We start from the raw sequence: 27,395 nt of genomic DNA, 5'->3' as shown, positions 1-27,395 counted from the left end.
GTCTGACTCTGTTGATGGAGTCACAACCTCACCTCTGCATTCACCATTTCATCACTACCAAAGTGAAGTCCTCAAAGGTGTTCTTTTAGTTTTGGAAACAGATGAAAATGGGACTGGGCCAAGTTGGGATTGTATGAAGAATGACTGATGACAGTGAACTCAAGGTGTCAGATTGTTGCAGATGTCACAGTACTTTGTGTGGCCTTGATTGTCATGCTCAAGGAGAGGGTGCTACATGTGTGGATGAACTATTTGAATTTGTGGTTTCAGTTTTCTGGGGGTCTTGGACCACCTTGCAGAGCTTATGGTGATGCCCTTAGGCACAAATTCCAAATGCATCACACTTTAACATTCCAGAACACTGAGTATGACTTTGCCTGCTGATGGCATGGTTGTGAAGTTGTCTGGGATCAGTGATCAATTGTAGCAGAGCTCAGCTGATGCTTTCCTGTTTTCAGGGTCAAAACTATGAAGCCAGTTTTCATCACGTCACAATGTTGTTAAATAATCCATCACCCTCATAAGCACAATGCAAAAGAAATAGTTGACATGTGCAGTCTCCTGTGTTCCATGTCAAGAGTGAGCATACAAAGTGTGGTGTCACCGCCAGACACCACACTTGCTAGGTGGTAGCCTTTAAATCAGCCGCGGTCCGTTAGTATACGTCGGACTCGCGTGTCGCCACTATCAGTGATTGCAGACCGAGCGCCGCCACACGGCAGGTCTAGAGACACTTCCTAGCACTCGCCCCAGTTGTACAACCAACTTTGCTAGCGATGGTTCACTGACAAAATACGCTCTCAATTGCTGAGATGATAGTTAGCATATCTTTCAGCTATGTCATTTGCTACAACCTAGCAAGGTGCCATTACCAGTTACTATTGATACTGAATCATGTACAGTCAAGAGCGACACTCATCATTAATGGATTAAAGTTAAGTATTCCACCAGCTACGTCCGTTTTTCTAAGTTCTAATTTCCTTGACCTATTCCAGACCTCACGCCAGCCTGTGTGAGCTAAAACGCGTGCCTTTCAGCTTCCTCTAATATCATGGTGTTGGCTCTCCTGCCAACCCACAACACAAAGCACCCACCATGCACACAGTTTTCTGTATCACAGTTCTACAATGATGGCCTGTACATGCTCTTGTGATATGCCACACTTTACAGTAAGCTGTCTCTCTGATGACTTCATCAATCCAAATCCAAAGAGTCTCGTTGGTCACTGTACACCATCATAAACTCCAAGCTCTGTCACACACATTGAGGTTAGCCCCACCATCTCCATTGTAAGCACAAATAACCTAACATCACACATTACTAATTTTGACACAATGATCACCATACAAGCTTTCATTCTTCAATGTATTTCAATTTGAGGCAAGTTTTCTGCAGTTATAAACTTACAGCATGCCATTTCTCATGCATTGACACAGTTATGTTACACCACACCATGTTACATGTTACAGTTTGGAGCCCTCTGGTGGCAGAAGGTTGCCACTAGCATCAGTGATGTGGGAAAGTTGACCAAGAAATATGTGTGACATGCAATACCTCAACTGATACTGAGAATAGAATTAAAAATACAGAGGCATTACTTTTCAGCGCACCCTCATGTGTGAGTAGTTGGGAGAGGTGTCATTGGGGGTGACAGCTTTAGTAAATTACAGAAGTATAATCTCACTGGCATCAGTTGCCTATTTGATTAGTAGTTTATATGTTATCCAGATATTTTCTATAGTATCTTATACATTTACCCTAAATTCTTGGAAGCTAATAATAGAACAATTCAACTAACAATATTCACCATTTTTTTTCTAAACATATGTAGTGAGAAAAGATCTAAATGACAAATCATGAGTCATTTTGGCTTACACTGGTACAAGATAAATGAATTAATGTGGCAAAATTATAACTCATAATGAACTTTATAATGAACACAGATGCAAAAATCCTCAACAGTTAAATAAATATTAGTTGAACACCTATGAAGAAAGATGAGCACTGTAAATTCTCTTAGCTGCACTTGGATTCACAGCCAAAACAAATTTTCTAAATGATATCAATCTGCCATACTGGCTGTAAGTTGGCTTAAAATAGCCTTTAATTTTGTGACAACTTTTACTAGCCAGTTTCATGTGTATAGGTATTTTCAAGATGACAACTAGTCAAACAGTTAAAAATGTTGTGGATTGTCTGAACATTAAAACTAAATACATGACACAAAAAGTTTTCCAGAACAACAGTGATGTAGCATACCACATACAACTGTGATAGTTGAAGTCTGGCCAACATGATACATTTTTAACAATATATGACTAGACAAATGTACTCACTTGAAAATGGCTACACAGCTGAAACAGCACAGCAGTGTGACTGGCATGTGTAAAGTAAATTTGTGGGGTATCTCAAGGAAATGTTGTATGGCAGGTATGATTTGACCTTGAATATGGGAAAGTTGCAATGCAAGAAAAATGTAGTGAGAAGCAGAAAGACCTGCAAAAAATTGTTGCGTGGTACTTGGACTGGTCATTGACTCACTCACTCATTCATTCATTTATAATGTTCCATAGACCCTATGAAGAAGGAGAGCCTGAGAATGAGTCATGGTATGTATTAACACAAGACAAAGGTATCATATAACTTTAATCTGAATACTGCATTGACAATAAACTAACACTATTCTATTAAGTGCTGTTCACACTCATTGTTGTGGTGCTCAGTCCAGACACTGGTTTAATGCAGCTCTCCGTGCTACTCTATCCTGTGCAAGCTTCTTCATCTCCAAGTACCTACGGCAACCTACATCCTTCTGAATCTGCTTAGTGTATTCATCTCTTGATGTCCATCTACAGTTTTTACCCTCCATGCTGCCCTCCAATACTAAATTGGTGATCCCTTGATGCCTCAGAACATGTCCCACCAACTGATCTCATCTTCTAGTCAAGTTGTGCCACAAATTCCTCTTCTCCCCAATTCTCTTCATTACCTCCTTATTAGTTATGTGATCTGCCCATCTAATCTTCAGCATTCTTTCGTAGTACCCATTTCAAAAGCTTCTATTCTCTTCTTGTCTAAACTATTTATTGTTCATGTTTCACATACATACATGGGTACACTCCATACAAATTCTTTTGGAAAAGACATCCTGACACTTAAATCTATACTCAATGTTAACAAATTTCTCTCCATCAGAAATGCTTTCCTCACCATTGCCAGACTACTTTTTATATCCTCTTTACCTTGACCATCATCGGTTATTTTGCTCCACAAATAGCAAAACTCATCTACTACTTTAAATGTCTCATTTCCTAATCTAATTCCCTCTGCATCACCCAATTTAATTCAACTACATTCCATTATCCTCATTTTGCTTTTGTTGATTTTCATCTTATATCAAACTTTCAAGACACTGCCATTCTGTTTAACAGCTTTTCCAGGTCCTTTGCTGTCTCTGACAAAATTACAATGTCATTAGCAAACCTCAAAGTTTTTATTATTTCTCCATGGCTTTTAATTCCTACTTCAAATTTTTCTTTCGTTTCCTTTACTGCTTGTTGAGTATGTAGTTTGATTAACATCAGGGATAGGCCACAACCCTGGTCTCACTTCCTTCCCAACCACAGCTTCCCTTTCATGTCCCTCAACTCTTATAACTGCCATCTGGTTTCTGTACAAATTGTAAATAGCCCTTCACTCCCTGTATTTGCTTCCTGCCACCTTCAGAATTTGAGAGAGAGTAGTCCAGCCAACATTGTCAAAAGCTTTCTCTAAGTCTACAAATGCTAGAAACTTCTAGAAACTTAGATTTGCCTTTCACACTTATGACATCTAAATTCAATCAAATAAATCAGAGAGAAAGATGAACTTTGAAGAAAGCTGCCAGCTCTTCAGTTTAACTATATAGCTACTGTTTATCTAGTTTTAGTAGCTCAATATTTACCATTTCTGCCAAAGCTATTTGCTGGAGGCTCAATTCCACTTGAATAACTAGTTTTGTTTGTTCTTGTTTAACAATATTCCCATTTGTTTGTGTCTTGTTCTTAGAGTTTCTAAAACGAAATTAATTGTAGTGTTGTAACCATGACAGGAAATGTTTTGGGGTTGCTGCTAATGAAAACACAGCAAGACCGACAGGAGGAGCCCGTGAACAAACAAGACGGATGAACGGGAATGGAAGGATAAGCACAATGACAGACAACCGAGCAAGACACCAAGATCAACAACAAAGTATTAAGCAACAGGGTCACAAGAGACAACCTCATGAAATCAAAACAATGCCTGCTTGTAAAACAGGAAGTAAGCACACACAATGTAAACAAGATGCCTGTAAGCAAGATATCAACTGAATCAACATGAGTACCAGACTGCCTCACTGAGTGAGCTGCAGCTGCCTAAATACATGGCAGGGTATGTCACTATTGGCCGCTGAGACCATGTGCTCCATAGTGGCGCCCTCACGTTAGATTTGGGCCCAGGAGTGCATGCAGCCACAGCTTACGGCGCAACTGCTGCAGCGACCTCTAGTGGTCATAGAGTTCCATGCCGTCTGGCAGGGATTAAAAAATCGCGGTGCTCGGTATCAGACATAGTGCACGAGTTTGGTTTTTTTAATGACAGAACACAGGGTTCAACAATATTGGTGGTAATGGAAATTCAAATTTTGGCAATTATGTGTTCTCTGAATTATATAGAGCTTTCTGTTCCTACCACATGATACTTTAATTGCAGGAGTTATCTACTCCTTATCCTTAGTTATGTTCAATTTTTTGCTTATTTGCTTGGAATGAAAGCCAGACTCAAAAATTCTACATATGTAAATGTAATGCATTGCACAAAAATAGGTAGAAAGACTTTGATTGCTTGTTTGGCTATTAATTACTGAAAACAGTGAAAATCACAAAATGTGTGTGAGTTGTCATCTAGTATGATAAAATGGAGTGACCACATAAAACTAGTCATAGGAACAACAAATGCAAGGCTGAGATTCACTGAAATAATTGAACCATTGCCAGATATAATTAATAAAGATGATGGGAAAGACCCAAAGGACATTAGTGCATTTCATCACTGGTTTCTTAAGTAAGCACAGGAAAGTTATGAGATGCTCATCAAACTCCAGTGGCAGATGCTACACTAGAGACACAAATGTGCTTACTGTTACAATTACAAGAGTATATGTTCTAAGAAGTGTCAGACAACATACTACTTCCTTCATCATACATCTGGCAAACTGACCACAACGAAAGATTCAGAAAAAAATTAGAGCTCATGCAAAGGTTTGTCAAGAACTATTTTTCCTGTGCACTATCTGTGAATGGAAATGGAAAAGGGGAATAATCTACACCTTTTTCAATCCCTTGTAACATTACAACTTGTTACATACCTTTATTACTGAATGGGGAAATGCAGAGAAAATTAGGTTAAGAGGAAGGCAGTGATATTATAAAAGCCTACAAATAATGATTGCCCAGTACTTTCTTTCAGTAGGGGAAATTCTTGATTGTACTAACAGACACGTAAACAAATAGAAACAACTATCATAACTTTTGGAACTGTTAGTTCCATCTTCAAGGAGAAAAGCAGAATAGGTCGGAGAAGATCAGAAAGAAGGAGTAGGTCACTCAGATCCTGTCTCTTGTGAGGATGAGGTCTCTCTTGTGCATAATCTGAACCCTGGTTCACATGCTGCCTTGCTCCCAGTGGTATGTTTTCTGTCTGCCATCAGTCATTGTTACAAGATAGTGTTTCAGTACACTGATGTAGTAGAAATTATTCTCATGTATTTAAGTACAAGCAGGTTTCTTTGCAACACTGGTATTAGTTTACTGTCAAGTGAAAAACTTAAATCAGAAAATTTTGGAGCAAGATACTTTTTAAAGTATAATTAGTCAGGTGTGTGCCATCATCTAGCAGTTCTGAATGACTTATTAATACAAATAATTTAGATAAAAGTTAGCAACTGAATTACTATAAAATGTGTAACCTGAAGAAAAGTTAGTAGTGAGTTCATTGAGACCTTGCCATGTAAAGTTTTTGCTGCATCAACTTTTATCTATCTACCTTAAGTGGATAGAACTGATGGCAAGAAAGAATAAGCTCCACAATTACAAAATAATTTAACATATTTACATCAAAGCACAAACTACAACCATGGTGAATTAGCATCAAAACATATTGAGAGTGAGCACCAGAACAGTGGCACAAAGAATTACATGCATAAAAATATTACTGTTGTCTCTGTTCACTGATTGATATCACTTGCCACTATATTGGCCCCTCTTTTTGAAATTTGGCACCCAAGGTATATCAGGGTACTGGTGATGAACAGTTCTTCCAGCTGAAGCAATAGGTGGAGGGACTGTAGGTGGTATGGTGTGGTCTGTAGCCTGAGGTCTGTGTGGTCTCTGAAAGCCATTGTTTGAAGCAGCCCACTCAAAGCCCCATTGTCCTGTGCATTGAGGTGATTGGGTTTTACCTGCTCTATGGAGACCATTTTATGCTTTCCATCATGTAGTCGTTCAACAACTGGCGCAGCACTCAGAACAGATCTGTATGTTGTTGGTGGATAGGGGGACGTACAGTATCATCCCATAGCCACACATGCACTGATGTGGCCAGATCCTTGTGTATGAAAACTGCTTTGTTGCCATGATGTTATGGAGGATGCATGTTGATCCATGATATTCTCTCTTTTAATCACCTATCAAAATTGGACATGTGTTCCTCAGATGGTAGGATTGAAGGTTTGCTGGTCAGTAGATCAGCAGGTAGACATACTTGCTCACAAAACACCAACTCTGCTCGTGAACACCCTAAATCTTCCTTCACCGTTGATAGAAGGCTCAACAATGTCATAACCAAAACTTTGATTGACTTAGAGCCATGCACCATCAACGCAGCCTTCAGAGAGTGGCAAAATCAACTAACATGCTGCTTGCTGGGTGGTAACCAGTTGTTTGAATGTGACTACAGCCATATATCTGTAACAGCCCTTGAAATACACTGCTGGAAATTGAAATAAGAACACCGTGAATTCATTGTCCCAGGAAGGGGAAACTTTATTGACACATTCCTGGGGTCAGATACATCACATGATCACACTGACAGAACCACAGGCACATAGACACAGGCAACAGAGCATGCACAATGTCGGCACTAGTACAGTGTATATCCACCTTTCGCAGCAATGCAGGCTGCTATTCTCCCATGGAGACGATCGTAGAGATGCTGGATGTAGTCCTGTGGAACGGCTTGCCATGCCATTTCCACCTGGCGCCTCAGTTGGACCAGCGTTCGTGCTGGACGTGCAGACCGCGTGAGACGACGCTTCATCCAGTCCCAAACATGCTCAATGGGGGACAGATCCGGAGATCTTGCTGGCCAGGGTAGTTGACTTACACCTTCTAGAGCACGTTGGGTGGCACGGGATACATGCGGACGTGCATTGTCCTGTTGGAACAGCAAGTTCCCTTGCCGGTCTAGGAATGGTAGAACGATGGGTTCGATGACGGTTTGGATGTACCGTGCACTATTCAGTGTCCCCTCGATGATCACCAGTGGTGTACGGCCAGTGTAGGAGATCGCTCCCAACACCATGATGCCGGGTGTTGGCCCTGTGTGCCTCGGTCGTATGCAGTCCTGATTGTGGCGCTCACCTGCACGGCACCAAACAAGCATACGACCATCATTGGCACCAAGGCAGAAGCGACTCTCATCGCTGAAGATGACACGTCTCCATTCGTCCCTCCATTCACGCCTGTCACGACACCACTGGAGGCGGGCTGCACGATGTTGGGGCGTGAGCGGAAGACGGCCTAACGGTGGGCGGGACCGTATCCCAGCTTCATGGAGACGGTTGCGAATGGTCCTCGCCGATACCCCAGGAGCAACAGTGTCCCTAATTTGCTGGGAAGTGGCGGTGCGGTCCCCTACGGCACTGCGTATAGGATCCTACGGTCTTGGCGTGCATCCGTGCGTCGCTGCGGTCCGGTCCCAGGTCGACGGGCACGTGCACCTTCCGCCGACCACTGGCGACAACATCGATGTACTGTGGAGACCTCACGCCCCACGTGTTGAGCAATTCGGCGGTATGTCCACCCGGCCTCCCGCATGCCCACTATACGCCTTCGCTCAAAGTCCGTCAACTGCACATACGGTTCACGTCCACGCTGTCGCGGCATGCTACCAGTGTTAAAGACTGCGATGGAGCTCCGTATGCCACGGCAAACTGGCTGACGCTGACGGCGGCGGTGCACAAATGCTGCGCAGCTAGCGCCATTCGACGGCCAACACCGCGGTTCCTGGTGTGTCCGCTGTGCCGTGCGTGTGATCATTGCTTGTACAGCCCTCTCGCAGTGTCCGGAGCAAGTATGGTGGGTCTGACACACCGGTGTCAATGTGTTCTTTTTTCCATTTCCAGGAGTGTATATAAGCCTTGAATTGTCTTCCACAGTCACACATATTCACTTGCAGTACACTACAGCAAGCACACCAGCCTGCCAATAGTGTTGTAGCCACAGTGTCTCCTGAAATATTGGAAATAGGGAATGCTTCTGGCCAGTGGGTAAACCAATCCACGACAATCAACATGTAGGAACATGGAAGAGCTCCCATGAAATCAATATGTAGGTGCGTAAAACAGGCTGTAGGTTCAGCGAACGTTACCCTAGACACATGCAAAGTGTCTGCCAACCTTACTCTTCTGACACTGTAAACAACATTGAGTTCAGTAGTGGGAATCCTTTCTAACTCTGGACCATATGAACAATTTTTCCAGCAGTTTAGTTGAAGCCTCCAGGTGTGCTAAATTATGAAAGGTGCAAAAAGTTCTTTTCTGTGACTTGGTGGAATACAATGATGTAATATATCCTGTGATGTATCACACCATAATGGTAACTTCCAGCTCTTTCACCTTCGCTTTATAAAATATCAAACCGTAAGACTGATTAGCCAATAACTGAGCCAACTGAAAGTCTTCCTTCTGATCAACCACTATTTTCTCCCAGCAGACTGCCTTGACACTGGTGAAGCTGTGATAAATAATCATCCACAACATTATTCATGTTGCTTATGAGTCTAATGTCTGTGGAGTATTGTGCCATGAAGTCTGCTATGCAACATTGATGGAGCGATGCTAGATCTGCTTGATTACCCCTCAAACTTCTTAAGCCTCTGGAAAAGGGATTTTTGGTTATGTTATTCCGTATTCCCATAGAAGACAAGAACATTATCCATCTAGCAAAAACGGAATGGAAGTCCTCTAAGAACCTGGTGAATAAACCTTCTCCATGATTGTGTGGCATTTGTAAGACCAAAGGTCATAAAGTTGAAATGGAACAAACCAAATGGAGTAGTGACAGCAGCCTTCTTCCTGTCACCCTTTGTGACCAGGGACCAGAATCTGTGCATATGCCTTGTGGCAGTTGATAATGCTGAAAACTCTCACTCCTGCTATGGCATTGTTGCAGTCTGCCACCTGAGGTAACAGATATTTACCAGGAACAGTACAGGAATTTAGGACTCTGTAATCCCCACACATGCACAATTTTTTTTTTCTTTCTTTTTTTTTTTTTGTTTTTAACTAGTTGGACGGGTGATGTGCACTGAGTATAGATGCCTTCAGTAATCTGTCAGCTTATGTCATCCTTAGCTGCAGTGAACCTTTTTAGTGTAAGCATACATGGGCAGGCCATTACAGGAGGTCCAGGTGAAGTCCAAACATAGTGTTGAGTGTCATGCTTGCAAGCAGTTTCCAGTTTCCTTATATTTACAATCTCTGGAAATTCTCGCAGTACTGCATCACATCTGCTGGAAACTTGTGCCAATCAAGCCAATTCCAGGAGTCAGTCAGAAGACAAGTCTGGAGCCAGTCAGAAGAATTGCAAAAAATCGGCTCCCAAAAATTGGTTCTTTCACTTTTGCCATGAGGAATGGTCATGTGAATGTGTGCTGTAGCCCAAGATCAAGTGTCAAAACTTTTCTTCCTACGATCTCAGTTCTGGAACTATTTGCCATCATTAGAATGATCTGAACCATGGAACCATTGCCTGCGAAACTTATAGCTGGTAACACACTGCAGTCAGAACCCATGTCTAGCAAAAGCATTGTTCCAGATGTGTTGACCATCACAAATAACCAGCAAGGCTACTTCTCAGTTGTGTATGCAATGCCAAAAAGTTTTGTCGGTTACCTCCTACCTGCCAGCTGCAGCTCCTCAAAACTATAGTTTTCAAATCCATCCATAAATGTTATGCACTGTCTTCTTCTAGGTCTCTGAATTACATAGCAGTCAATGCCTTCCAGTGGTATAAAAACTGTCCCATGCATCCCATTACACATCAGAGGTACACAACCTGTTGATTGATGCTCGTCGAATGGTGAGCCCACAGAAACCTTCTTGGGTGACATACTCAGGTATGTTATGCATTGCCTACATACAGCAGTGAGTGACACCTGGAAACATGATATGGTAGATGTAGGAGAAAAGTAATAGTACTAGGGAAATTTTTTGTATTGATGACCATCTACACCCTTCTGGGTTATCAAAATAGTTTGGGAAATTGCATGGACTGATGCACTGGCATGCATTTCCCCTGAAACACCAATGCAACCAACACCATGAAGTTTGAACTGACAGTTTTTCTTTATCCCTGATTCCTTTTATTTACAGTGGCTATTTGATCACATTTTAGTGCCACCAGGTTTGTAATTCTCTTGAACACTCCATCATTTGTTATACTCTGCTTAGGGGCAGGGATGCCACTAAACCTGAGTCAGGACTGCCTTGACTGCCTTTACTGACAATGGTCAGTTTGGGGCCTTCAGCCATGCCAGTCTGTTTGGCAATGTTACAACCCTTATGCTCTGTATATTCAGTAACCATTTCAGCTTTGTTGGCCAAGACTATCTAAGTAATTTGGTGTGTGCTGCTAAGACAGTGATGATTGTTGGTGGTAGCTCCTTAAGCCATAATAATGGAAAGGAAGACTCAGGTTAGCTATAGTGGCCAGCATGAAAGTAAAGTCCTCAAGGTCACAGCTGCTGCCTGCCGCCATCAGAGGCTGCAGGCTGTGATTCGCCCGCCTCTCGGCTTTGTTGCCATGTAGGTACTGTTAGCGGTGTGGTATCTCAGAACAGCTGAAAGCTCAGTGGTACTGTGCTATATCGAGTGTTCACATCTGATCTCAGTGTCATACTGTCTTTAGAAAGGTTCTTTGATGTGTGTTCAGTGGTGAACAACAATGCAGGAGCAATGGCCTACTTGTAGTACTCCTCTGGTCAGTGTGTGTAAAGGGCGGAGGAAAGACATTCATAAACAATGGAAAATTATCATATTGAATGTACTCAAGTTTTTGCTGATCTGGCTGACAATGAAGAAGCGAGGAATAACTTAAATTGTGCGCAAATTCATAAAATTACTGCTAAAGCGTGTGGTGTCTGCAAGTCAGCTGTAGGTTGTATTAGCAAATCTGTGTCATTGGCAGAATCTCCAGACATGAATGAGTGTTTTGATTCTCCAAGAAAGGGATACGAACATGAACAGAAATCAACCGACTTTGATGATTTTAACAAAGAGCTCATGTGCAGAACTGTACTTGGATATTACAACAGAGGAGAGTAATACAGGCTGACCTCTATGAAAAAATTAATTACTCAGGCTTGGAGACCTCTGTTCTTTGTCCTCTCTGCTCCCTTGGTTTCTGATGCAAGAAGTATAATGACGGACGGAAATTCTTAATGGAATGCAGAGACATTGCAGCAGCAAGAGCAAAGTTTTTGCATACAGTGCACTTTTTGCTTAGTGAAGACACCAGGCCTGTAGTGTACTTAGATGAAACTTGGGTTTCACAGAACTACGCCAATAAGTATATATGGCACAACGCCAAATGAAATGGCTGTTTGAAAGTGCCTACTGGTAGAGGTGGCTGATTAATCATTGCCTACACTGGTTCATTAACCACAGGTATCATACCAGAGGCCAAACTTGTTTTTCGTGGTGGGAAAAGTTCTTGCCAGTCCGATTACCATTCAGAAATGAATCAAGAAGTTTTTAAGAATTGGTTTATTCGACTTTTGTCTGCACTGGAAGAAGGGTCAATTATTGTGATGGATAACACCAGCTACCACTCCATTCAGATAGAAAAGCTACCACATTAAAATTAGTGCAAGGCAGATATTATGGAATGGTTAAATAGGAAGAATGTTTCATTTTCAGTCCATGAAACAAAGGCTGAACTCCTGTCTAAAGAAGAAATCGTAGGTGTCAAAAAGACTTACGAATTAGATCAACTGGGAAATGAAATGGGACACCAAGTGGTACATCTACCACTGTGTCACTGCCAATATAATCCCATTGAGTTGATATGGCCCCAAGAAAAGTGAGATGTAGTGAAAAGGAATACTACTTTCAAACTTGCTGATGTCAACAAGCTAACACACGAAGCTCTTGACAATGTTACTAAGTAGGACTGGGAGACATGGGTAAAACATGCAGAAGCATTGCAAGGAACTGATTCCTTGAACCAGGGTTTAAGAGACACTTTAGTGGAATCTGTGATGATACTCCTGGACAAAACAAGTGACAGTGGATCTGAAGACATGGAGCCAGAAGATACTTCAGTTTAGGTAAGTGCTGTCTATGTAAAAAGCTGACTTGATTTAAATGTTTGTCTATTCATTTCAGTTATAGAGGACGTGCTGCAAATGTTTTTCCCTTACAGTACACGTCTGATGAATTTATCACAAGTGGTGATGATTAGTTTACTTGAATGTAACTGTCAATTAAAATAAGACTGCCAGTTCTGCATTAATTAACAACAGTTTTTCCTAAAAACCTGTATCGAATGTCTTTACATTTGGATTTAATCTTACTGCATTCAGTTTAGTTGTACATTTGGATTTTAACTTCTTTTTTCAGAGAAGGATTTACTGGCTGTTTCATAGTAAGGGTAATGCAGTTCGTAAAATGACAAAACATTGTGGTGCTTCTGTATCAAATGTATATACAAACAGTGCAGTAATATCAGAACAGTCCCAGCACCTATTCTGATTCTCCAAGAAGAGCATAGAAATCTATGATATTTGACAACTTTTACAAAAAGCTAGAACATAGAATTGTATTACTTTAGTATGACAGAGGATAGTATCCAATGGCTACAGAAATACAGGGTAATGTCCATGATAAAATTGATTATTCTGGCTAGTCACTTCAATGCACTGTCTTCTCTGCCCACTTGGTTTTTAATTCAGAAACTGTAATGATGGATGAAATTTGTAACACAAGACAGGGACATTGCAGCAGTAAGAATGAGGTTTTTGTGTACCGAACACATATTGTGTGCTGAGAATAATAGGCTTACAGCAAATTTAGATAAACTTAGGTTTCACAAAACCTTTCGAACAAATGTTTTGCGTGACTTCAGTGAAAATATTGGCTTCAAAATAACTACAATTATTCTTGCGTAGCATATATTGGCACTTTGAGTGATTGACACAGTGATGAAGGATATGTATTAGCAGCCAGTAAAATGTTTTCAGGAAGTAGGGAATATTCTCAGTCATATTAAAGCAAACCGTCCGAACAAAACTCTTGGCGATGGCCTACGACTCGCGCACTGCTGTGCATGGAATATTGTGGAAGTAATTTGCCTCTGTACATGATACAATGCAATAATTATGTCTGAAATGTTACCAAAAATAATTCTGTAGTTTTCTTAACATCTTTCTCACAGTAAGTTTCTTTGCAGTCCTGCAGAACAAAAATTCATCAGCGACTACATATTTCACTACACAGTTGGCACTACTTCACACTTCTTACAATATTTTATTTTTTATCTCAGAATACTTTTATGCATCCAAAATAAAAGACACAACATATGCATCTGTAAACTTTGAGGATGTTCATATATTTTTTTCAGTCCAATTACATTAGTGATTCTGTTACTATCTCAGGTTGAAGTAAAAAATTATTTCCCTCCAAAATTTCTTGTAACATTGGTTTTAATTTTTATCCTAGCAGCTAGTGAGAATTTTCTTTTGGAAAGTACTCCATCATATTCTATACTAAAAATAGAGTTGCCAAATTTTTTTTTTAATTTTTATGAACATTTAAAATTATCACTATAAAAAGAAACTGGCTATGCTGTAAGACAGTGGATGACCTTGATGCCCATTTTCGTGCCGACCACTATAGTGAATTTTAGTTTTTCCAATATCTGTTTCAGTGACATGTCACCAGTCAGTGTCTCCTGTAACAGTTTATGTAATCTGATCTTTGGGGTTAAAAATCACTCTTTGATTAACACCAATTTTAGAATCTCATGTCTCTGTGAACTTAACGAGTCCTCTGCTTGCATAATTTGCGTCTGATCCAAATATGCCACCACACAATGAAACCTGTCAAGTGAAGCTAAGATGCCACGTTCAAAAATATGCTCTCTACCTGCCTGAATCATAGGTGCAGTGATTTTGTCCAGAAGGTGGGGAGTTTAACATTTCCAAAGTTCCTACTGTGAACTGTAGAGACTCTAGGTTCATTTGAAGAGCTTGCCTCTGCTGTGTTGTACTGTACAGCTACATTTTGAGGTAGGTGCTGTGGCTCCAACTTGATTGTAGCACCATCAGTATTGTTAGTCATCAATCTAGTTCTTCAGCAGGGCCACCACTTTAGCTATCTGCCTTAAGTGAATAGAACTTATGGCAAGCGAGAATAAGCTCCACACTTGCAAGAAAACTTAATACGTTTACACTGAAGCTCAAATTACAAACATGGCAAGTTAGTGCCAGAACATATTGAAAGCAAGCACCAAAACAAAGAAGTACATGCATAAAGTTAAAACACACTGAAACATATCACTATTATCATTGTCCACTGATTGATTTCAACTGCCATTACAAACTAAAATATTTATCATGCACGGTATTGGAACTTGAGACAGAGAATATTGTCATCTCTTCCCAGAAAGTTCTTCACCATTCTTGACTCAAAAGTCACGGAATGATGTTGCAGCCATTAGTCAGAAAACAGCTACCAGTAATTAACACACACTCCAAAAGCTGCACCTTGCCATTTTTTCCTAAATCCCTTTGACTCATAACCTGAAGTTGGAAACAGCTTTAATCAAGTCAGTTCTATAGCAAATAAATAAATTAATACACTAACAACTAAACAGACATTTATAAAACTACAGCACTGAGAACAATGCTGAATATTTGCTGTTACCCAGTCTTAGCAAAATTTGTCCACAGTTTTGTCATCCTCGCTATAGCAGTTTCTTCTGCAGAATGGGGTTTGACTTCTGTTGGCATGGCATTGTTTTTGAAGAGGTAGGCAGTTTCATCAGAGTGACATGCACCTGTAACAAAGAATAAGAAGAATAATGTGGGGTATTACAACAGTAGAAAGTGCAGGAAGGAAATAGTGATCATAAATGAAGAAATGCAGTCATTCTCCTGTAGCTGACTGATGTTTGGTCCATAAACATATTAACAACATAGAAAGTTGCATGACCTTTCAAGTGAACAACATTCTTTAACCAGGTTATGTGCGATTCCTCTCTCCTCACAAATGTACACATTTTTGTCTGTAATGCATGACTTATTTTTTAGTGACTGCATATGTTAACTCATGGTGGTGGGAGGGAGTTGTTATGCAATCAGGGAAAGACAGTATGTGTAGGTGGCACAGGAATGAGGAAGCCAGAGAGAGGAGAAATGTGTCATTCAACAACAGCAGTAAAATTAGGATTAAATACTCATAAAAGAGGGTTTGGATATTGGTGTACAACCAATTCAGTACAGAGGAGGAACTCATTGGTGGTAAATGATAGCAAAGATTGGGCTACATGATGGAAAGGGTGCAACCAAGAATAAGCACACATGAAGTTTTAGGCCAAGGGGACTGTGCGAGTTTTATTTACTTCTGATCATGTTCTGAAATGGGAGGTGTTCTACCCCATATTCTACCTTCATCCTCCAAAGTAGTATTCTGCCATCCACACAACCTACAAAATATACTGATCCATCTCTATGCTAACACAGCTTAAAATTCTGTACCTCATGGGTATGCCCCTATTTAGGACACAGCTACAAGACTTGTTCCATACATCCACCCAGTGTCTCTCAGATACTCAACATCCTCAGTTTTGTGAATATTTAGTCTTCATTTTGTCATTGTCACTGTGATCCACTTGCCTGTCTCTACCCTATTTCTAATACCTTCTCCTTGTCCTGCACATCTTATCTCCTACCACTCACCATATTTCTTTCCTGGCCCCCCTCCCCACTGTGATCCACTTGCCTGTCTCTACCCTATTTCTAATACCTTCTCCTTGTCCTGCACATCTTATCTCCTACCACTCACCATATTTCTTTGCTGGCCTCCCTCCCCACTGTGATCCACTTGCCTGCCTCTACCCTATTTCTAATATCTTCTCCTTGTCCTGCACATCTTATCTCCTACCACTCACCATATTTCTTTCCTGGCCCCCCTCCCCCCAAACACAGCCACTTTCCTCCAATTGATCTGCTTGGGAATCATTTATAAACAGCCAGTGTCACAGTGCCACTATAGCCATCTCTCTCTCTCTCTCTACGTGTGTGTGTGTGTGTGTGTGTGTGTGTGTGTGTGTGTGTGTGTGTATGTGTCTTCCTTCATTTTTGTTTACAAGAAATGCAGCAGAACTGAAACTACAATTACGGGCATTTGACTATTAACACAATCCTTCTAACAATATAACTATTTGTGTTTACGTAGGGCTTATCAATGTTCAGAAAATAATCATTTTGTTGATAAGCAGGATACATGTGTTATAAAATTAGTACAATATAAATTCTCTGCCATAAAGCTTAACCAAGAAAGGAAAAGGAAAATTTCAAAGAATTTTAAATGTTGCTGAATCACATTATTCAGAGAGAATTTACATGGTTAAAAATGAGAAGAAGTTAATCAGAGACACTCAGCAGATGAAACTTAATTATTTCATAAAGATATTCTTAAAATATTATGAACCCAGTTTTCCTTACTGTGGGTCAGAGACATTTACTGTAGAAGATGAGAAAAAGTGTGGCTAATATCTGGGATCAAATATTTTGAGCTAGGGATAGAAAGCCATGTTTAATGCAAAGGATGAGAACTAATGAACACCTGAAACTGCACTACAAGCAGTAAGTCTTATTACAAAATTCTTCAGCAAGTCATAAAAATGGAAAAAAATCATTAACTGGTCACAAAAAATATTTGGATACAACAATGTAAATTTTACATGACTCTATATTAGATATATGCTGACTTTGCAGTATAGAGACAGATCATAGTGGTGTGTGTAAAATTACGAAAATGCTTTGTTTGCAGTAGCAGATAACAACAGCAACTGAGTTGTATAGGAGTAGGAGCTGTGGCTTTTCTCAAAGTAGCTGTTTTTCTCTTAATACGTACTTACAAGTAATCTAGAAGTAATTACCATACTTATTATTTCAAATAGTTTAGTGGTAGTCATAATTTGTTGTATGTATATGTTGCAAAAGTAGTCAGCTGTGACTGTTCCTGCCTATTAATGTGTAGCTTGACTCCTCCCATATAACTGAAGGCCTTCCTTCATGATAAGATTTACAGGACATAATGTATGAATTATCAAGAACTGCCAAAATATTTGTGCAGCTTTTTTCAGATAGTATTTCATTACAGATATCTTCATCATCTGCAAAGGGATAGATTAATGAACTTCTGTGGGTGGGGGCACTTGCCTAGAAGAGAAACATGTCGCAGGGGTCCTCCCCTTGAGAGTTATGGGAGAAAACCTTCAAAAACTACTGTTTTAATACTTAAAAATGTCAAACAATTGCAAAAATATTTTTTATTTTTAGACAAAAATGTTTTAAATCTTTTGAAATGTGTAGCATCCACAACCTTTTTCTAAGTAACTTCTTTTATATAACTGTCAACACACAGCAACAAAAAGCTCATAAGCCTTTTGTTAATACAGAGTTGATAAGCAAATTAAAAGACTTAATTTGTTGAGTAACATTTTTGCCATATATATATATATATATATATATATATATATATATATATATATATATATATATATATATATAATGGAAGGAAACATTCCACGTGGGAAAAATTATATATAAAAACAAAGATGAGGTGACTTACCGAACAAAAGCGCTGGCAGGTCGATAGACACACAAACAAACACAAACATACACACAAAATTCAAGCTTTCACAACAAACTGTTACCTCATCAGGAAATAGGGAAGGAGAGGGGAAGAAGAAAGGAAGTGGGTTTTAAAGGAGAGGGTAAGGAGTCATTCCAATCCCGGGAGCGGAAAGACTTACCTTAGGGGGAAAAAAGGACAGGTATACACTCGCACACACGCACATATCCATCCACACATACAGACACTCTGCTTGTGTCTGTATGTGTGGATGGATATGTGCATGTGTGCGAGTGTATACCTGTCCTTTTTTCCCCCTAAGGTAAGTCTTTCCGCTCCCGGGATTGGAATGACTCCTTACCCTCTCCCTTAAAACCCACTTCCTTTCGTCTTCCCCTCTCCTTCCCCCTTTCCTGATGAGGCAACAGTCTGTTGCGAAAGCTTGAATTTTGTGTGTATGTTTGTGTTTGTTTGTGTGTCTATCGACCTGCCAGCGCTTTTGTTCGGTAAGTCACCTCATCTTTGTTTTTATATATAATTTTTCCCACGTGGAATGTTTCCTTCCATTATATATATATATATATATATATATATATATATATAAAGATGATGTGACTTACCAAACAAAAGTGCTGGCAGGTCGATAGACACACAAACAAACACAAACATACACACAAAACCCAAGCTTTCGCGACCAATGGTTGCTTCATCAGGAAAGAGGGAAGGAGAGGGAAAGACGAAAGGATGTGGGTTTTAAGCGAGAGGGTAAGGAGTGATTCCAATCCTTGGGGCGGAAAGACTTACCTTAGGGGGAAAAAAGGACAGGTATACACACACACACACACACACACACACACACCACACACACACACACACACACACACACACACATATCCATCTGCACATACACAGACACAAGCAGACATTTGTAAAGGCAAAGAGTTGGGGCAGAGATGTCAGTCGAGGCGGAAGTACAGAGGCAAAGATGTTGTTGAATGACAGATGAAGTATGAGTGGCGGCAGCTTGAAATTGGCGGAGGTTGAGGCCTGATGGGTAATGAGAAGAGAGGATATACTGAAGGGCAAGTTCCCATCTCCGGAGTACTGACAGGTTAGTGTTAGTGGGAAGTATCCAGATAACCCGGGGAGACCTTGAATAGATACTCAAATATTTTTTTCTAATTTTTATTTTTAGTACAATTAACAATGATACTTGTTTTTAAACAAACATATTGGGAATAAAGATGCAATATCAATATTAATTATGTTATGAAAACAATGTATTTGAGACTGATATCCCCAATGAAGTACAATGTAAACAGTGAATATTACATTGTTAACAGTAGCTCAAAGCTTACTTGCAGGTGCATAAAGCCATAGTTTTGAATGTAATTTTTTTTTTTTTTTTTTTTACACTGGGTTGTTAAAATCTGGCAAAGAAGATCTTTTTACAAAAACAATCATGTTTATATTTTTAATTTTAGTTCTCTAGACATAGAGTGGATATTTGGTATGCTTTATGCATATTTTTATCTGATGAGCACTTTTCTTGGTTTTCATACAAAATTGTAATTTAAGTGTGTGAATGCTAATTGCTCAATCTCTTTATGTCACAGAAGAACAACTGTCATTATATTAAATATTACATGTGCTTAAGAAAACATATCTTTTCTGCTCTTTCTGCCATTATAGTAGACATATCTACAACTTTTTATTTGTTAATAATGATGCGTCTATGGACATACAACAAAGCAAGCTCTATTAAGCAGTTTGTCCACATTGGTTTTCCAACCAATTATTAATGAGTATGAGTGTTGAGGAAGATTTTCTGCTGTTGCAATTCACACAGTAAGAGAAGAAAAGATCAACATCAAACATCTAATTGTAGGAAAATTCTGAAGTGCAAAACTGCAAACACTCAACTGTATAGCCTGGCAGAAGTGTTTTGTTATGTATTCCACTGTACTGCACTGTATGAAGGCTTGGGCACTCCAGAAACGCACTTCCCAGTGGCGTCATGTGAAGGTGCCCAAAGATTTTGGATATGCTCTTCAGTTCTGTTCAAGGAGTCTAACAATAGTAACAATGACAACAATAGGTGCAAAGCAGATAGTACCCTGAGGGAAAGGCAAAGCACATGCTGCTGTGGCAGATTGGGAAGCCTTGCTAATATGTGGCACCCACAATTTGAACAAGAGGGAGAGCATAAATCACCCACACAGTTAGTACATTCTCTTGGGCACACAAAGTAAGATGGCTTGCAGAATACTGAATTAAATGACTCAATCTACTGACCAAGACTCTAAATTCATGTGCATAACTTTGGCACTGATTACAAAAATTACCATTTGATTTTAATTTAGCTTCAACTCTCGGAGGAGGAGGCAGGGAACAGCCCCTGCCCCCCCCCCCCCCCCCTCCCTATTCATCGGCCCTTGCAACTGCAGGAAGTCTGAGGTTACTGTTAATACTGCCTGCCAGGTAATTAATACACAATGTTAACAGCAAGGGTTCCAATGAACTTTCCTAGATCATGCCCTTTGAACTCTAGAATAGCTAACACTTGAAACATTTTTTAATTTTTTAACAAGGCAGTTGGGTGTAAGCACCACATGATTTTATGTAATGAAAATTTTCCTTCTTGGGGATTACTTACCATCAAAGATAATTCTATATTGGATAGAAATAATCAAATTACATTAACTTACTGATTTGTTTATCTCCAAAACTTGGAATGATGATGTGTGAAAGTGGCTGAACTCAGTTGTTTAAGTTCTAAAACATGCATTTTTTCAATTTAAATTTTCATCTACACCCAAAAAGTTGGAAGATTTTGCTTTACTTACTGATTCTCACCTATTCTTGAAATGTTATTAAAAAATACAAAGAACAACAGTGGACCTGGTACTAAACACTGTGGAATTGCAATAACAACAGTCTTAAAAAATTCCTTTTTTGTAGTTGTTGGATTGTGTAGTATAACTTTCTTCATTCTTTTTGTTCAGTATGACGTAAGTGATTTGTTAGCTCCACTGTTAACTCCATACATTTCAGTTTCTCTAGTAAAATTCTGTAATTTACTTAGAGAAATTTGCTGCATTTGTCACAGAAAATACTGGGTGCTCGTATTAGTTAATCAATTCTTGTAAAATTTAGTAAATGGATAAGTGACAGTATTCAGATTGTGATTACTATGCATATTATTATTATAATGATAGAAGACTGCTCTAGAGCACTTACTTTCTTTAAAATTTTAGAAAATCAGGTCAGTAATTAAAAGTTTCTTAACTATATGTGGGTTTAAAGGGACCAAACTGCTATGGTCATTGGTCTCTTAACTATATACATCACCTGTTTTGTACATAAGAGGGTGGTTTGAAAAGTTATCAGAAGAGAATAGAAAAAAAGTAATTACATCACTGAAACTTTTTTTTTATTTTTCAATGTAATCTCCTTGTAGATTTATGCACTTGGTCCAAGGATGTTCCAGTGCCTTGATCCCATACCAAAAATGAGTTTCCTCCAGGCCTACAAAATAGTTGTCAACTCTGGCCTATCAATTCTTCATTTGAAGTGAATATTCATTCTCCAAGAAAAATTTTCAGTTTTGGGAAGAGATGAAAGTCTGATGGAGCCATATCAGGTGAATAAGACAGGTATGGCAACAATTCATACCTTGTTTCTTGCCATGGTGGTGGCACATGTGTGCAGGCATGCATTGTCTTGATGGAAGATGACTTTCTTCCTTGCTAAACCTGGCCTATTTTCACGTATATTTTGTTGCAATTTGTCCAGGAGGTTAGCATAGTATTTTCCAGTAATTGTTTGCCCATTGGGAAGATAATCTACAAACAAAATCCCCTTCACATCCCAGAACACTAATGCCGTGACCTCTTTCGGTGAAGGAATTGTCTTTACTTTCTTTGGTGGCGGAGGGTCAGCATGTTCCCACTGCTTTGACTGTTGTTTTGTCTCTGGGGCATAGTAATGCACTGAAGTTTCAACTGTGGTCACAAACAGGTACAAAGAATCTTGTTTGTTTCACCTAAAATATTGTCTCATGCGTTTCTGATCCAGCATCAACAGTCGTGGCACCCATCTTGCAGATAATTTTTTCATTTCTAATTCTTCAGTTAAAATGTGGTATGCTCTTTCAGATGACATCTGGCAAGCATGAAAAATTTCATGCACTTTCAATTGGTGATCCTCCATGACCATTTTGTGCACATTTGCAATGTTTTCTCGAGTAGTGACATGTCTTGCCCGACCATTGTGCGGACATCATCTAAGCTCTCCCAACCAAATTTTAATTCTTTTGTCCACTTGGCAACAATTGAATATGAAGGAGCAGAGTCCCCCAGTGTATCCTGGAAATTGGCATGAATGTCCTTTGCTTTCATACCATTCTTAACAAAGTAATTAATCACTGCTCGAATCCAGATTTTTTTCATCTTCACAAATCACTACGCGGGAACAACAACAGTGTCTTTTTCCTGACCAACACAAGGAAGGGAAGGCAGCTATCTCATTTCCACCTTTATAATGAAGCAACTTTCTGTGCAGGTTTATGTGTATGTATATGTGAACTGGTATTCAAGTAGTTCTGATGAAGAATTAGTATAAAATCTAGAGTTATTTTGAATTTTGTTTGCATGTCTGTTGATGGCTACACATCTCAAGTGTACAGTAAGTTGTTACCTTTAGTCCTTCCAATATTTGTCTTTCACCAAGGACTTTCACTTACCACATACACTAAACAGAAGAATTCTTTCACTTGTATTGACATAGTTTCCACAGTTTTTATCTTTAGTAAGCTATTGTACTATTTATTATTCTACTACACTTTTGTTATCATTTTTGTCAGTTTTACCCTAAGAGGACTGTGCTGTTTGTAAGGCACAATACTGGTACTCAGCATATTTATCCCTGCTCTGAAACTTTCTTTCATCTCTTTCATTAATATTTTCCCGTCTAAGGGCTAAGAGAAAGTGAAAATCAAGGACCTATAGGCTTCAACTATTTATTTGGTAAACATTTAATGTAATACATAGCTAAACTCGAGTTGCCAAATACTTTATGGCCTCAGAGGAGTGTTTTTTAGCATTCAACAAGAACAACTAGACTAATGCCTTTCAACGTTGCTGCTAAAAAGGGTCTTAACAATGTTGGTCAACATTTGTCTAAAAGCTGGAGTAAATGAATACAATGTAAAAAAACTGGGAACTTACACTAATTGGGAGCTTATTTTTGGTGCAGTTCTGCCATTTATTTATAATTTTTCCTGTACTAATTTAGTGAAGTGCAGGTGGAAATTTTCAGTTACTCAGAATTATATTTGTATTTCACGTATACAAACTACTTTTCTCCTATAACAAACTCTTTTTTAATTTCATAATTTGATTTTATCATTTATTCTCCTGATTCTTTGTACTTCCTGCTGATGACAGCTGTTTTCTTATGTATGGATTAGGATGGTGAAGATACTACTATCAATAAGTGTTAATGCAGAAAAATAATTATTGTTGTCATGTAAGTGAAACTATGAAAATGCTTGTTGAATATTATTAGCCAGTGTTGTTGTACTATACATGAAAGATAAAAAGATTTCAGCTATATCACATAGCAAGATGCAGTTGCTTTGGCTTACTTCTTCTAGAAGTGTAAAAGGTGAGGAAGAAAACTCTCATTTAGAGTATACTTTGTCTCCAAATGATTATAATAAGGTGTAACAGCAGGTTGTAAATAAAGTTATTCCCCCTACCTCGTTTATCTGGAATGCCAAAGAGTTTCCTAGCATAGTTGAGACCTGTATCTGCAGAAAAGTGATACAGGTGAACTGGACATGACTTCTGCACTGAATGTAGAGTTGCAGCTCTCACAACAGCATAATTAAACTGTTTGTCACCCAGCAGCTGCAATGGAAATGTCACATTATTCCACATTTATTAAAGGTTATAATTGTATGCACTAAATTAAAATTATAGGTTCCTAATGCCTATCTGGCAACACTACAAAACCAAATAGACTGCTTACAGCATAAACACAATAAGTGTGAGGAGTCATTTTTAGGCCAATGAAAAGGGCTGGTGGTCTCTACAAATGAAATCAGTGGTGGAATATGTCACAGTAGGTAGCAGATATGGCTTAACTTCTTCCAAGTCTTTGGTGTCTGTAGAATGTGCATTAAGTGAAATTGTGTTTAGTCTTTTATCCTTTTTCTACTGAGACATAATCACTACAAAGCCCATCAAGGTGCAGTGCTTGCACAATGTAGTCAGTTCGAGCAATGAGGCCTTGTAGGAGTATGTGTGTGTATGTGTACTCTATTAGCTCTGAAGACAGATTAGTATGAATGATTAGCAATGTTCTGAGTATTTTTATATGCCTATTTATGCATCAACACTTCAACTAGATGCAGTTATGGTTTATTAAACACAACTTCTTGCAAAATACTTAATTGAATGAAAATACTTATTGTTTCCATGTTATACTCTACATAAAAGAGAATGCTTATACACAATGTAGTTGACTATTACAGGCAAAGGACAATGAAACAAGCAAATAATCCCAGTAAACATTGGTCCAGAAACCAGTGGTTTCCATGATATGATGTATTTCCATGATATGATGTATGCACAGTTGCAGTCATACCAACATTAGAACAAATGTCTGATTTTTTTTTCCCTTATGGTCAAAGGATATGAACATGATACATGCAAAATGGTGCACACTATCATGTAAATGTGTAGGAATACTTAGCATGTATCTTTGATGTGCCTTACCAATATCATCAAACCCCAGGTCTCCAGACTTAAACCCACAGGATTTTTTTGAATTAGGATATTTAAAAGCTTTGGTGCTCCCCAGCACTCTTTAAGGCATGACCGAACTCTGGGGGTGCATTGCAGATGGTTGTCAATGCATTCAGAACATGCCTGGGAGTTTTGAACATGTACAGGCATTGATGGTCAGGCACGCTGAAGCCTGGCTTCATGTGAATGGTGGCCATATGAAATAATTTTGTAATGTGTTTGTCCTCAAATTCATATCTGCAGTTTGGATCATTAGGGATTCTGTTACAAGGTGCCCATGTGCCTGGTCTTAATATGTCATAGTGAGTAAACCTTCAGTTTCTAGACATATGTGTATTACCATCATTTGGTTGTTTCATTGTCCTCTACTCATCCCTTTCATTTGTATCTGTAATAATCATACATGCTGAGAAAATATGGTATGTGTCCATGCCTGTGAATCCAGATGTAAAAATATGACAAATATCCTTGGATGAAACTATATGAAATTAATTTTGTACACACTGACAAGGTACTTCTTAAACTACCACAAAGTCTAAAAGAGCTGCCAGTTGACAAATTTAAAATGGTAATAGGAGCTTCACTAAAAATCTATAATATTGAATAATTCATATTAATACTTTAACTGATCTAATAATTTAAACAAAAATGTGAATCAAGTGCTATATTTATGCGTAAATTTTTATATGTAAGTGGTGAAGTACGTAAGACAAAATTTTCACATTCAAGCAACGTAATATTTATGTTAAATTTTTGTATGTAACTCATATGTGTAAATTAATTATGTGACTGAGTGCAACTTGTCTCTATAGGAATTAGTTGCATGATGATGAAATCTCATATTATGCTAATATTGTCTCCATACAGGTTTGATTGGATTTGAAATGGATTTGAATTGATTACTCTACACTATATTTGTTATCACATTATTAGACATAAGTCATAACTTTTCTATGCTGACTTTTTCTCCATTATACTCCCCATTTGTATATAAAATGATTTACAGACTAAAACATACAATAAAGTGTGATACTAAAGTATTACAATTAGTGTAACTTTTCAGCCAGGACTCTATTAGTATAAATGGTGGCAGTCGCATTAAACTGTAAGTGCTTATCAGTGATAGGTGGAGATACACCATCTGATGAAAAGTATATCAGCACCCATTAGCGATATAATGTGGGGTGTGTCAACCCTCCACTTTCATGATGGCATGAACTCTGCTGAGGACACTTTCAATGAGATGTCTGAATGTCTGTGGAGATGGCAGTCCATTCTCCCTCAAGAGCCAAGACCAGAGAAAACAGTATTGTTGGATACTGGGGCTGGAGTGCAGTCTATGCTCTAACTCACCCCAAAGGTGTTCCATTAAATTCAGGTTGGGACTCTGGGCAGGTCAGTCCATTTCAGGAATGTTATTGTCCATGAACCATTACCTCACAGATGCTACTTTATGAGGGTGCATTGTCATGTTGATACAAACATTCATTGTCTATGAGCTGTTCCCCTAATGATACAGTACACAATGCTGTAAAATGTCTTCATATCCTACAGCATTTAGTGATTCCTTAAGAACAATAAAGGGACCACATCTTAACTACACTATAACATCACCTCCTCCATATTTCACTGTTAGCACTGTACATGATGGCAGACAATGTTCTGGCATTTGTCAAACCCAAACCAAAAATGTTCAAATGTGTGTGAATTCCTAAGAGACCAAACTGCTGAGGTCATAGGTCCCTAGACTTACACACAACTTAGACTAACTTATGCTAAAAACAACACATACACACACCCATGCCCGAGGGAGGACTCAAACCTCTAACAGGAGTGGCTGCGTAATCCGTGACATAGCGCCTAAGACCGTGCTGCCACTCCAGGCGGCAATCTTTTCTCTCAATTCATGAGCACCTTTAGCATTCCCTGTTCCACCAAAATGAACCTTTCCTCATACAGAAGGATTGGTTTGCAGTTATCCTATCTTGACATTCACAGTGTCTAGACTTGTCAAATTATGACGAAAATTATCATTCCACATAAGAACATAGAAAAGATGACACAAATGTTTAGAAAGAGCTGTTTCTTTAGTTGGCAGAAGAGATGATAAGACTGGAGAAAATGAAATTATTCAGGAATAAAAAAGGATTTACCATTCATACTACTTTTGTAATGTCTTTCTTACCATTTCCTTCTTCATAACTTTCTTAGCTAATTACGTACAGTCTCACTAACCAAAATGCATGCCTTTCTTTAGTTAGACTATTGTTTTGAATATATCTGATACCAACTATATATTTGTTCAAAATGCCCCACAAATATGCTGCAGGCAGTTTAACATTGCATTAATTGTGTCATAAAATTATGCATCTTCTTGTAAAAATAGACTGTGCAAGAGGAGTGATATATATATATATATATAT

At 38.9% G+C, this 27,395-nt stretch overlaps 1 protein-coding gene and 1 long non-coding RNA gene across 2 annotated transcripts in view; one reads left to right on the top strand and one right to left on the bottom strand.

Annotated features, from left to right (window-relative positions):
* Positions 1 to 4,639, top strand: part of LOC124595735 — a 34,199-nt gene extending 29,560 nt beyond the window's left edge. The window contains exon 3 of the long non-coding RNA XR_006978235.1: positions 4,091 to 4,639. This is a non-coding gene — a long non-coding RNA (uncharacterized LOC124595735). The remainder of the gene's footprint in view (positions 1 to 4,090) is intronic.
* The window catches only part of LOC124595734 (juvenile hormone esterase-like), a 130,739-nt gene that overhangs the window by 747 nt on the left and 102,597 nt on the right, over positions 1 to 27,395 (bottom strand). Inside the window, exons 8-9 of the mRNA XM_047134609.1 lie at positions 23,922 to 24,072; positions 15,224 to 15,356 (exon numbers count right to left, since the gene is read on the bottom strand). Coding sequence (XP_046990565.1) covers positions 15,224 to 15,356; positions 23,922 to 24,072 — 284 coding nt within the window. The remainder of the gene's footprint in view (positions 1 to 15,223; positions 15,357 to 23,921; positions 24,073 to 27,395) is intronic.

The sequence above is a fragment of the Schistocerca americana genome, chromosome 2, assembly GCF_021461395.2.
Source record: "Schistocerca americana isolate TAMUIC-IGC-003095 chromosome 2, iqSchAmer2.1, whole genome shotgun sequence".
Lineage (NCBI taxonomy): Eukaryota > Metazoa > Arthropoda > Insecta > Orthoptera > Acrididae > Schistocerca > Schistocerca americana.
The sequence above is the reverse complement of the archived record's forward strand: the minus strand, read 5'-3'. Positions and strand labels throughout refer to the sequence as shown.